Below are 12,604 nucleotides of genomic sequence, written 5' to 3'. Positions count from 1 at the left end.
GAGCAAACCAACAATATGATCGAGGTTCACAGATAAAATGAGGGTCTTCAAACATGCATGAATGATGACATATAAACTGAACTAATTATAAAATGATAAATCAAGAATCAAAAAAGTTAAATTATTTACAAAAAAAAAGTATGCAGAATTATGATAAACTTCTCTACACTTTTTATCCATAAGAACTATGGTAAGGTTTTCAAAGGACCTGTGTACAACCAAAGAATGATCAATAAAATTACAGTCTCACTATTCTATAGTGGTCCATTTTTAACACTGCTTAAATTTTGAGCTTCTGGTCGCATAATAATTTCTGAGTGTTTATAATAATAATAATAATAATAATAATAATGATAATATAAAATCATAATAATGACTATTTAAAGAAGCTATATATCATACGGTAATCCTTTAAAGCACACTCCAGGATCCAGCAAGGGGTAACGTGTGTCAGTATCTAACTACCCTTAGCACTTTCTACTCTAAATGAGTCTTTTTCAAAGGCATATACAAAACAATAATAGTCCTTTAAAGCACACTGGATCCAGCAAGGGGTCACGTGTGTCAGTATCTAACTAGCCTGAGCACTTTCTACTATAAATGAGTCTTTTTCAAAGGCAAATACAAAACACAGACAAGACAAACAAATAAAACAAAAACAGTTGTGTTTGCAAGATATATATATATTCTGCTTTCCATCCTATTTTATTTTTCATCTGGCTCAACAACTTTTAACTACATTTTTTAAAAATTTAATTAAAGTACTGATTGATTGCAAATATGCAGTTTATGAGAGAAAAAAACCTATTGAAAATAATTGCTTTGCTGTACATCGGACTACCCAATAGTCTTTGAAAAATTCCTGTAACCTGCACTGTGATCCACCCTCCATTTATAATTGGGCCAGCTTTTTTTGTGATCATCAAGTGTAGGTCACAGTAAGGGACAATGCAGAATAAAACAAGAGCCTGCAGGATTAGGCTTTCCAATGCTTCGACAGCAAGATGTCGACATATTTGTACAAAATGGTGTAAAATGTAAATCTATCTCATCAGGAAGTAGATTCTCTTTAGAAGATACCCATAAAAGGAGACTATTCTCAAATATACACAGGTACACAATATACACAGGTACACAATATACACAGGTACACAATATACACAGGTATACACAGGTACACAATATACACAGGTACACAATATGTACAATGTCATACCAATGTTGTCCTCAGTAAAACATCAATCACAGCAATAATAATTAATATTAATTACATAATTAATAATTAAAAATAATAATTAATATTAATTAAATAATTAATAATTAAAATTTTGAAAGCAGCTACAAATGTACACCTAAGCCAACAATTTCATTTCAACCAATGTGTACCTCAGCAACAAATGGATTTTAAACCTTAACATATATGGACGCTCCTCAAAGCAAGGGTGAAGTAATTCACCAAAACCACTGTTAAATATATGTCATCATACACAACCTTTCACATGATTATATTGATACACATAATGAATAAAGATACAAATAATTAATAATTATTCATGGCAGACTGAAAGTAATTTATGCAGTAAATATCATTTGGATTGATTCTCATCCTCTAGTCTCAATGTGTGTATCAAACTATACAAATTATTGATGCATCAATATGTCAGTGAATCATTTCACACCTGCCTTGAGGGAAGTTATATCATGGTGACCACTGCAAACAATGGCTTATCTTGAGAAAGGCCTTATATTTAAAGAGGACCATATCAGGCAATATCATATCTTGAGAAAGACCTTATAATTAAGAAGGACTCATACCAGGCAATGGCATGTACTGGGAAAGACCTAACAATTAAGGAGGACCCATATAAAGCAATGGCATATCTTGAGAAAGGCCTTACATTTAAGGAGGACCCTATCAGGCAATAGCATTTACTGGGAAAGACCTTATATTTAAGAAGGACTTAACAACTCAAAAACTCATTACATTATGACATCATCAATATGATCAGCTATTGCACAACTCAAAACTCGTTACATTATGACATCATCAATATGACAATTCCTAACTTCAGTGTACTTGAATGCTATTAACTCGGAAAGATATAAGGAGGATTCATACCAGGCAATGGCCTATCCTGAGAAAGGCCTTACATTTAAGGAGGAACAAACCAGGCCATATGATATCTTGAGAAAGGCCTCATATTTAAGAAAGACAATATCAGGCAATGGCATATTTTGAGACAGGCCTTACAATTAAGGAGGACTCATACCAGGCAATGGCATATTTTGAGACAGGCCTTACAATTAAGGAGGACTCATACCAGGCAATGGCATTTACTGGGAAAGACCTAACAATTAAGAAGAACCTGCATCAGGCAATGGCATATTTTGGTAAAGGTCTTATACTTAAGGAAGACTATATTAGGGGATTCTCATGTGATCATAATAACAGTACTACTTAAAGTAGTCTAGTTTAGTAAAATAATACAACTCAAAAACTTGTTAAATTATGACATCATCAATATGATCAGCTATTGCATAACTCAAAAACTCATTACATTATGACATCATCGATATGATACTCCTAATTTCAGTGTATTGTAGTGCTATTAACTCAGAAAGATATTCGATGTCACATGACATGGTTGCAGCTTATGTCTCATTAACAAATAATCAAATTTGTTTTAATAATTTTAATTAGCTGTGATAAGTCCAGTGTAAGAAAATGAAGTCAACAACAAGAGAAATCTAGTGACCTGCCAGACATTGGCAAAGTTGACTTTCTGCTGTAAAAACGATGTCATCTCAATAACTTAGAAACGGTGTGATCTCAATAACTTAGAAATGATGTGATCTCAATAACTTTGTCAGATGAAAAAATTCATGCCATTTTCTTTCTGTGGTTGATTAAAGCACCCTATCTTCAACTTGTGCAAATTTGATAATTTTTAATGCATTCAGCCATTTTTTTTAATTGCCAATTAATCACTGGGTACTTCCCATACTTTTCCATGTAATGACCCTTACTTGGCAATAAACTGTCAACTAATGACCATACATGAAATATGTACTACAGTAGAACCTGTCTTGAAAGACCACCCCTTCTGCCAAAAAATAATGGTCTCTCAAGACAGGCGGTCTCTCATAACAGGTTGTAACACTATATAATCAATAAATATGTGCATGGAGATTCTGGTCTCTCAAAACAGGTGGTCTCTCATAGCAGTGGTCTCTCAAGACAGGTTTTACTGTAATACAGTTTTGTCATTTTGGATGTGTTTGGCCCTTAGGTACGTAAAAATATTAATTTTTAAAAAGTTTAATAGTCTAACACTCCACATTCTTAAAAAGACAAACAACAGACTTACCAAATCTTTAGAAGACTCACTAGTTACAGAGGAAGACCTGGATTTTATTCCAACATGCAGTGGCGCAGAAGAACCAAGGCCAAAAACGGAAGCTGGGGAAGGAGCAATGGAGCTATGTTGTGTCAGTGAGGCAGCTGGAGATGGTGTTACTGATGCTAATAATGCATCAATGTTATGTTCATCTAATTTTAGGAAATCAGACTGAGAAGCAATTGACCTACTCACTGTTCTACTAGATGCCCCACTTGCAATTTGATTAGAAAGTCCAACAAGTTCTGATAAAATAAAACTGTCATCCTCTGATTCATAATTCTCACTCAACGCTTTTTCAGCTTTCTTCAATTTTTCTAAATTTCCCAGTGCAAGTTTCTTTGATTCTCCCAATATTCTACGTAATTCAATATCATATTCTTCTTTAATTTTCAAAAATTCTTTCTCTTTTTTCATCTGCTCATCAGATTTTTTCTTAAAATTCTGTTCAAACGTGTCCCTCTCTACTTTCAGTTTTTGTAATTGTTCCTGCAATTCTTTCTCTTTTTCTTCTTGTTTCTTTTGCTCAGTCTCTACTGCTTTCGCTATGGCACTGTCTTTGTCTTTCGAATGCTTCATTCTAAGTTGACGAATCTCTTCTTCTTTGTACTTCAATACTTGCTGAACTTCTTTATCTTTTTTCACAAGTACTTCCTCCTCAAATCGTTTCATTTCTTCTTTCTTTTCCAACTGAAGACGCTCTTCTAATTCCTTCAAATCATTTTGATGTCTCATCTCAAACTCTTCCTGTATCTGTTTCAAATCATGAGATTTGTCCTTGTGAATTTTCTTGTTACGAGCCTTCTCCATGTCAAGCTCACTTTTAAGACGTGCAATTTTTCGCTTGTAATCATCTGATGAGTAGTTCTTTTCACGTCTTCGGCCCTCAGACTTGGAGCTAAAGGTACTCGTGGGCGTAGATGCTCGGCTTATATCATTGATATCGAAATCAAAGTCCACATCTTTGATGCTGTGCTTCATCCTTCTTCTAGATGTTACCTCCATCTTGCCAACTTTTCAAAACTGCCTCATAAGTTTGCTTTTTAATGCATTTTGTTATATAAAAAAATACAAAAGTCAATTAGGCCTTCTCTATTTGTGTTTGTTCTAAAACAGTTGATGTGAAAATTTTACGGCCACTGTTTTTCCATAAGCAAGATAATTTCCATAATAAAACAACTGTTCTTCTTTAATTTAGAATAAACAATGTCACCCTATCAATGAATTCCTTTCTCTTGTAGCACTTACTGGAAAAAGCACATTATTTTCAACCATACTGAAAATCTAACTATACTCCTCACTGAATCAATATATATTGCGCTTGTCATACTTCCTTTATTCTTGCATTATCCAGTGAAAAGTAACGCAAATGCTGGCTTCTGTTTGATTCCGTACGCAAATATTCACCTTAACTAGATAGAGACTCTTCAGTGTCGTTTGAACAGAAAAGTTTGTATAGCGTACCTGGCTACGGGCATCTGCTTGCTTAAAATAGCTATATGGAGGCTTTATATACGTCAAACGGAAGTCAAAATTGGAAAAATAATTAATTCACAGACTATAAGCATAAGTGGAATTATAAAAACAAATGGAAAAGCAAATTAAGTTATTACTAAACATGTTTCAACTGGAAACACCAATTGCACATGTGAGCCGCCATGTTGTAAACAATATCCAGTTGATGAAGTTTCCCGGTTTGTCGAGTCCCAAAGTTTTAACATTAACACAAAGTCCTTCCGTTGAAAATATCACACCTTTGGGCGAAAAAGTTGTCGCCCTAAACACAAAAGTCTAAGGCATTTTTACGGGGATAGCTGTTCCGGCCTTGAGGGGTTGCGATGAGTCGTTCCACCTGGACGACCGCCAAGAGATTGAACTCCGAGGTGAATGTGGTCACGTGATGAGATGTACTGAGGCTTGTTGTGTTAACTCTTGACGAGAATATACCGATCTTCACTGCCTTCGTCATTCTTTCATGTAATTATAAGACGAACTGTACCAAAAACTATTACCCCACTTGAAGCAGCTATACGTGGAACCTTGTTGTCATTTCTTCTCGTTCCTTTCTTCTATCCTTCCTTCCTAGTACTTTGTTTGTGTAAAATCTTGTGATGAATACAATGTACTCGTCAAGGTAACACAGTAAGCACCTATAGTATACCAAGAACACCAGTTTATGTTTCATTTGTTGCTTTGCCGCCAACACCAAGTTGGGGTGGGGTGGGGTGGGGAAGGGAGACGAGTTTGTCAATATAAAAATACTGTATAATAATATTTTTTTTTTAAATCTGCTCTACGAAAGGAATACTGAAATCTTTAATTTAAACATCCCTGCCATTTCCATCCTCTGCTTTTAAAATGTTTTGGAAAGAAAGATAAGATAAGATGATAAGAATTTTCTTTTTTTCAGACTACTTAGTCCATGCATCTAAATTAAAATATAGATATATATTAAAAACATTGTAAACATAAAAGAACATATATATCATACGTGCAAGTATACAGGTGCATCTACATAATTAATTGTGCCCTGTATTGTTAAGAATGAAATTAAATGGCACAGTTAAAGAGTAATTTGTTCCATCTGCTAATAATATGTGAATTTATATTAATGTCATAGTTCCAAAGAGATTTCAATATACAGTTCTTACTATTAGATATTATTGTCATCATTGAGAATACATAAATTCTCATAACTTCATAAAAACTGAGTACATAATTAATTTACAAACATGTTGGAAGCACTGTTCCATCTAGGAAGACCTAATAGAAAACGAAGACTATTATTATAATCAATAACTAGTTTTCTTTTGATACATTCACTAAAGTTTGTCCACAGAGGAGTACAATGTATAGTCAGCAATAAGATTTTAATTTTGATATTCAGTTAACAATTCTTAATTTTACAAAAATAACTGAAAAGGAACACGCAGACATTAAATACTGATGACAAGATTTGTGCAGTTTTACAGCAATAAACTGCACGATTGACCACAACGGCTAATTTGTCTGAAAAATGCATAATATCTTTCACTTATGCAGACTTACGGTAGAAATTTAGTGGATGTCTTTGAAAAGGTGAATACAGTTGACAGAAATTGGATCCAACGTTAGAAAAATGTATACCATTTCAATGTTATGAAGTCATCACGGTTTGTGCCATTTGTACTTTATCATCAGACAATTCATTCTTTGTTCCAGGCTTGATATAATAGCATCATACAAGTACCGTTTTATGTCAGTATTTAGTACTATAATCTAGTGACAAAACCTCAGATTGTTTCATTTTATGAAATTAGAATAGAGAAGAGTATTATTTCTTTCATAAGCATAAAACTTTGAGAAAGATATTTATTTATAGGTAATTATTATTACAGTTGTCCATCTACATTAATATGCTAGAGAAAGCATGCATGGACACAGTCTAAAAAATACCGAAATCTATTAATATGCTTAGTTCTGCCATAGGAGTAAACATAGTCTAAATCAAGAATAAATAGTATTTTTTTTTTAATTAGTAATTATGCTACATTTTTTGTAATCGTGTTTTATTTGTACATCAGCCATTACATTGTTGTAGCTATGTTGTTATTGGTTCCATGTTTCGTACTTTTCAGACGAATGTGTGTGTGTGTGTGTGTGTGTGTGTAAAAAGCGTAGGGCCGGTCCAATGGTTTGAAGATCAGAGGACAATGACACGTCGGGGTCTTCTCTTGGCAGTGGCACGTAACCGAGACTCAAAGCTGAATTCATTTTGCAAATGGGAATCTTTGCTTCTCCAGCCTCGAATGGAGCCTTGCCTAAATGCTGTCGGTGAGCTTGACGTGAACACGGATCCATGCTTTGTCCAGTATGCCGACTTTATGGCGTCAGGCAAAGATTATTACAATCACTAAGTCTGGCAAAGATCCACATAATTCGATGAGCTATCGGCCAATCTCCTTGCCTTCAATCTGTTTTAAGGTACTCGAGCGCCTGATTCTCCAAAGAATCGTTCTGGACTTGGAAAACATCATAACTGTTGAGCAGGCATGCTTCAGGCAAGGCCTCAGCACTTGTGATCAAGTCCTAACCCAGACTACGTTTGTTGAAAACGGTTTTCAGAGGAACATTAAAGCTGGAACTGTTTTCCTTAATCTAACAGCGGCATACGACACGGTATGGCAGGCAGGGCTGTTATTAAAAATTTCCAGAGTATTGTCGCGCCGGATAGTTGAGACTTTCGAACTGTTCCTTCGCGACAGGCGCTTCAGCGATCACATCCGAGAGAGTTGCAGGTCGTGGAGACGTCAGACAATTTGACTCTGGCAGGGTTATGCTCTTTCGCCAAGTGTATTCAATGTTTATGTCAATGACTTGCCTGAAACACAGTGGCGCAAGTTCATGTACGCAGATCACATTGCTCTCGGGACCCGAAGTAGCTATTTTACTGAACTTGAGGAGGTACTGAGAAAGGACCTGGAGAAAATGACGGACTTCTTCAAGAAATGGCGCCTAAAGCAAAGCACGGCAAAGAAATTCTCCATCACCTTTCACTTGAATAATTCAAATGCGAACAGTGAGCTTTGCATCCTCCTCAATGGGCAGCACATAAAACACTAGCCGATACCAATATACCTTGGTGTGACTTTGGACATATCAGTAGTGAAAGGGGGCACTTTACGGACAATGGGAATTAGCATTACAGGGACCCCTGGGGCACTTTCCGGACAATGGAAATTTAACATGGCGAAAAATCGTGGGGCACTTTACGGACAAGGGGAATTTAACATGGGAATAAATCGTGGGTCACTTTACGGACAAGGGGAATTTAACATGGGATTTTTTTAAATTTAAAAATTTTAAAAAAAGGGGTAGGCAATTCAAAGGCTATCTCTTTTCGAGATATATGGCTGGCCCTGAAAAGGGCCTTTGGTTTATGTTAATATGCCCTTAACATAAAGGGCATTTGCGACATCTTCTTGTCCTCAAACTTCGTCTTACAGCAGGGCCATACATCAGAGTCCTCTTGAGGCAACCTTGTCTCTCTATATAGACTCTTCTTATCCACAGGCTGCTGTTGGTCCTGTGGACAACGGTCCACTTGGATCGGACATACATGAGCATGTCCGTCCTGAACATCATTGTTGACACAAGGGTTGAAGATTCAACGTCTGTCCACATGTTGAGGCTCCGAGAATAGGTGAATCAATGCAGTGAACGGCGCTTATTTATAGGGACAGGAAGGATTGAAACGGATTGAGTTCATTCACCAATCCGAACACGCGTTACAGAATTCAGTCAGCCCGCATCCAATCCGAAGAGAGCAGTCTGTGACGTCACGTAGTCTATATAGATTCGCTAGCGCTTGTGTGCAGTCAATCTATGCGACAGTGATTCAACATGACGGAAACTCAGAAAACGATCCATTGGGGTGCACCAGCAGGGGAGACTGCCCAAGGGAACTCGGACTTACTTTCAGAAGAGGTGAATTGGGATTTTGTGGATTTTCTCTCCTCGCAAGAATTTGTTCCGGAACCTTGGTTACCTTCTTCATTACCGCAAGTGGAAAATTTTAGACAGAGACAAAAAGAAGAATTGGAGAAATTTATACAACGACAAAAGGAAGCGGAACAGGCTTTTCTCCTACAGCAACAGCAACAAGAAGAAGAAGAGGTAAGAAAAAAACAACAGCAGCAACAGCAAGAAGAAGTAGCAGCAAAGAAACAAGAGGGTGAAAATCAAACGGTCACGGTACTGTTGGACATTTTAGCGGAGTTAAGAAGTCTGAAACAAATGTATCAGACTTCTTTATCACGACCGAAGAGAATACGACCTTCCCGAGCCAAACATGTCAACCCTGTGACTAAGCCTACCGTACCACCCTTAGTGATTTCAACCCAATCATTATCATCATTACGCAGTCCAGAAGTAGGCCTTGGCCGTGGCAAAGGCTTAAGGCAGTTAAAATTGATTGCTTAAACTCACCCTGCACCATAAAGAAAAAAGGCCCTTTTCAGGGCCACCCACATTTCTCGAAAAGAAATACAATTTCAATTTGCCAATAACTCAAAAAAATAACTCACCCATTTTGCCCTTATAGTACGTGTCTGTGTATGAGTGCGTGAGTGTACGTTCTTATTTTAAAATCACAACTCAAAGACACTTACCTTATATCATTCATTTATTCTTTTCTCCATTTTTTACAATCCAATTCACAACACTTTAATTAAAAGTTCATTGACTTCATCTTTCTCCTTGTTTACTCTCTCTGTTTTTTAAATTTCTTCACCTTCTTTTCCTCATTTTCTTCCCTTCTTCTTTTCTTTTTCTCCTCTTTCTTTGCCTCTTGTAAACAGAATTGTCTTTTTTCTTCCTCTTCTTTCTCTGAAGAATCCCTCTCTTCTTCTGAAGAATCCCTCTTTTCTTCTGACTCCTCTTGTTTCTTTTTTGGGCAATCTGGAGACCAATGTCCTTTTTCTTGACAATAATAACAGGTATCTTGACTTTTGTCTTTTTTAGTCCCTGTTTTTGTTCGTTTTTGACGGTCTGGACACTCTGAAGACCAATGCCCTTTCTTCTGACAGATATAGCAAGTATCTTGACTTTTATCTCTAAAGGAAGGAGAGTAGTCCGTAGGCTGGTCTGAAGAGAATTTTCTAATGACCCCTCGCAAAGCTCTGACGAAACGTTCCATCTGGTTAGTCTCTTCCATCGTTGTGCTCGGCTTGAGAGTGAAATGAATAGTGAAAGGACAAGACACACACCCTTTTATATACGCTGGTCTGCTATGACTATAAAGTAGTTTATGGTGTTTGAACTTGAGTCATTTGACTTTTTGCTTTCAAGATGAAACGATCCCATTCATTCGAGAAGAAAGAAGAAGAAAGTAAGAGGCAGAAACGTGATCTATCGCCTCGTACCAGGGCTGAAATCTTGGCACAAATTCATGCTAGTGATTTTGAAGAGGACATGAGTGAACCAGAATCCCAACCCTCTAAACCAAGTTCACCACCCTTAGTCAACCCTGAAAAGTACTATTCCATTCGAGAGACGGAAAAGCGCTCCTCTAGAAAATTTAGAACCACGGCTTACAAATACACGGTGAAGTTTAAAGATTTCAAGGCTGAAGTGCCGTTAGAGAAAGCAGAAGTGTTCATCACCGAGGTGTGGGATTCTTTGCTCACTGCACTCAAGCGACAATGTCAACCCAAAGAAGACGATCGCTTGAGACTTTCCATACAACACGACGGTTTGAAATCCCCTGTTTGGATCGAGTTTAGCACCCCTGCAGAATTGACTGCTTCCAAAGTCATGGACAAGATTCAACACGTACAACAATCTAATGATTAGTTTGACATCACCGATGGTAAAGCCACACTGGACATGACCCACGTCTCTCCTCCTCAAGGGACAGGACGCAAAAAGATGTTATTGGTGGACGACCTTCGCAACACCAAAAAGAGTCTCGTCCGAATTAACAACCCTCATGACCAGATGTGTTTAGCCCGTGCCATCGTGGTGGGACGAACCTATGCCAACAAGAACGACACGGTAGAATGGAAAAGAACCTGGGACACTATTCAACGTTCCGACCGAGCCAAACAACGAAACGAAGCAGAACTCCTGTTACAACAAGCCGGACTGCCCAAAGACACACCCTGTGGCATTCCTGAGATGCAAAAATTGCAAGATGCCCTAGCTCCACGCTACACCTTGAAAGTGCACCCTCAAGAAGTGCGCGGACCTCTTTTGTTTCGAGGCCAAGATTTTAAGGACCGAAAATACATTCACCTTTATCATCACGATGACCATTTCGATACCATTACCAGTATCACTGGATTCCTGAGATATGCTTATTATTGTGAGAAATGTGACTATGGTTATAATAATCGAGAGCAACACAAACATTGTGGATGGAAATGCTCAGGATGTTTGGCCTCTCCACCCTGTCTGAGCGAAGAACCAGTGCCTTGTTCCACTTGTCTGCGCACGTTTGTCAGCCCTACCTGTTACCAACAACATTTGAAGACGCAATGTTCACAGAAGAAATGCGCTTGTCAACTCCTGAGATTGTGCCCTACGTGTGGACAAGGCATACGTACCAATAATACCAAGGCACACGTATGTTCAGGAAAGAAAAAATGTCACATTTGTCACCACATCGTGGACTTGGAACACGAATGTTACGTGCAAAAATACCAACCCCCACCAGAGAAAGAGGACGGTCACAAGAAGAAAGGCAATTTCATCTTTTTCGATTTCGAATGCATGCAAGAGACCGGCATTCACATTCCTAATTTTTGCGTGGCTCATCGAGCGTGCGAGAAGTGCATTCAAGAACCTATCTTCAGTCATTGCCCTCACTGTAGCAAGATTCCCGGAGGGCGTGAAAAAATCTTTCGGGGACCAAACACGTTAGCCGATTTTGCCCAATGGGTCTTAGACCCCGTCGACAAGACGTGGAGCCAAGAGGACATCGAACGTTACCGAGATTGTCATCGCCATGCCACAGTGATGGCTCACAATTTCTCCGGATACGATGGACAGTTTCTTCTCAGATACTATACGGAACAAGGCACCGAGCGTCCTAAAGTCACTTTGAACGGAGCCAAAATCATTTTCATGCAAGTGGGACAAGTGCAGTTTAAAGATTCGATGAGCTATTTGGCCATGCCTTTGAGTCGAATGCCTAAAACGTTTGGAATGACAGAAATGGCTAAAGGGTACTTTCCACACTTTTTCAATACGGAAGCCAATCAACACGCCGTTCTACCCCATTTGCCTGAGGCTCACTATTACGACCCCGACAACATGCGTACCGAACAACGAGAAGCTTTCTACGCTTGGTACCAGGCTCACAAATCGGACCCTTTCGACTTTCAGGAAGAAATGCTAAAGTATTGTCGTTCCGACGTGGACATTTTACGGCGTTGCTGTGGAAAATTTCGAGAACTGTTCATGGAACACGGAGGGGTGGATCCTTTGAAAGAAGCTTGCACCATTGCCAAAGCGTGTTCCCTAGTGTATCGACAACGATTCATGCCTGAAAACACCGTGGCTGTCATCAGCCCTCAAACGACCCACTTTGTCAAGCGTCAATACTCGGTCAAAGCCCTACGTTGGTTACATTACTTGTGCGACAAGGAAGACAAGTGGATTCAGCATGCCCGCAACGGAGGGGGCGAAAAGACCATCGGAACGTATTCGGTCGATGGCTGGGACTT

The 12,604-nt window shown here is 38.3% G+C and overlaps 1 protein-coding gene across 8 annotated transcripts in view; it reads right to left on the bottom strand.

The window, feature by feature from the left end:
* Positions 1-5,265, bottom strand: part of LOC149775107 (RIMS-binding protein 2-like) — a 381,635-nt gene extending 376,370 nt beyond the window's left edge. For all 8 annotated transcript variants that reach the window (XM_089943974.1, XM_089943975.1, XM_089943981.1 and 5 more), the window contains exon 1: positions 3,369-5,265. In XM_089943974.1, coding sequence (XP_089800100.1) covers positions 3,369-4,403 — 1,035 coding nt within the window. In that variant the 5' untranslated portion in view covers positions 4,404-5,265. The remainder of the gene's footprint in view (positions 1-3,368) is intronic.
* Positions 5,266-12,604: the final 7,339 nt, after the last annotated feature.

This window comes from Sinohyriopsis cumingii, chromosome 19, assembly GCF_028554795.1.
Source record: "Sinohyriopsis cumingii isolate HCF-2022 chromosome 19, ASM2855479v2, whole genome shotgun sequence".
Lineage (NCBI taxonomy): Eukaryota > Metazoa > Mollusca > Bivalvia > Unionida > Unionidae > Sinohyriopsis > Sinohyriopsis cumingii.
The sequence above is the reverse complement of the archived record's forward strand: the minus strand, read 5'-3'. Positions and strand labels throughout refer to the sequence as shown.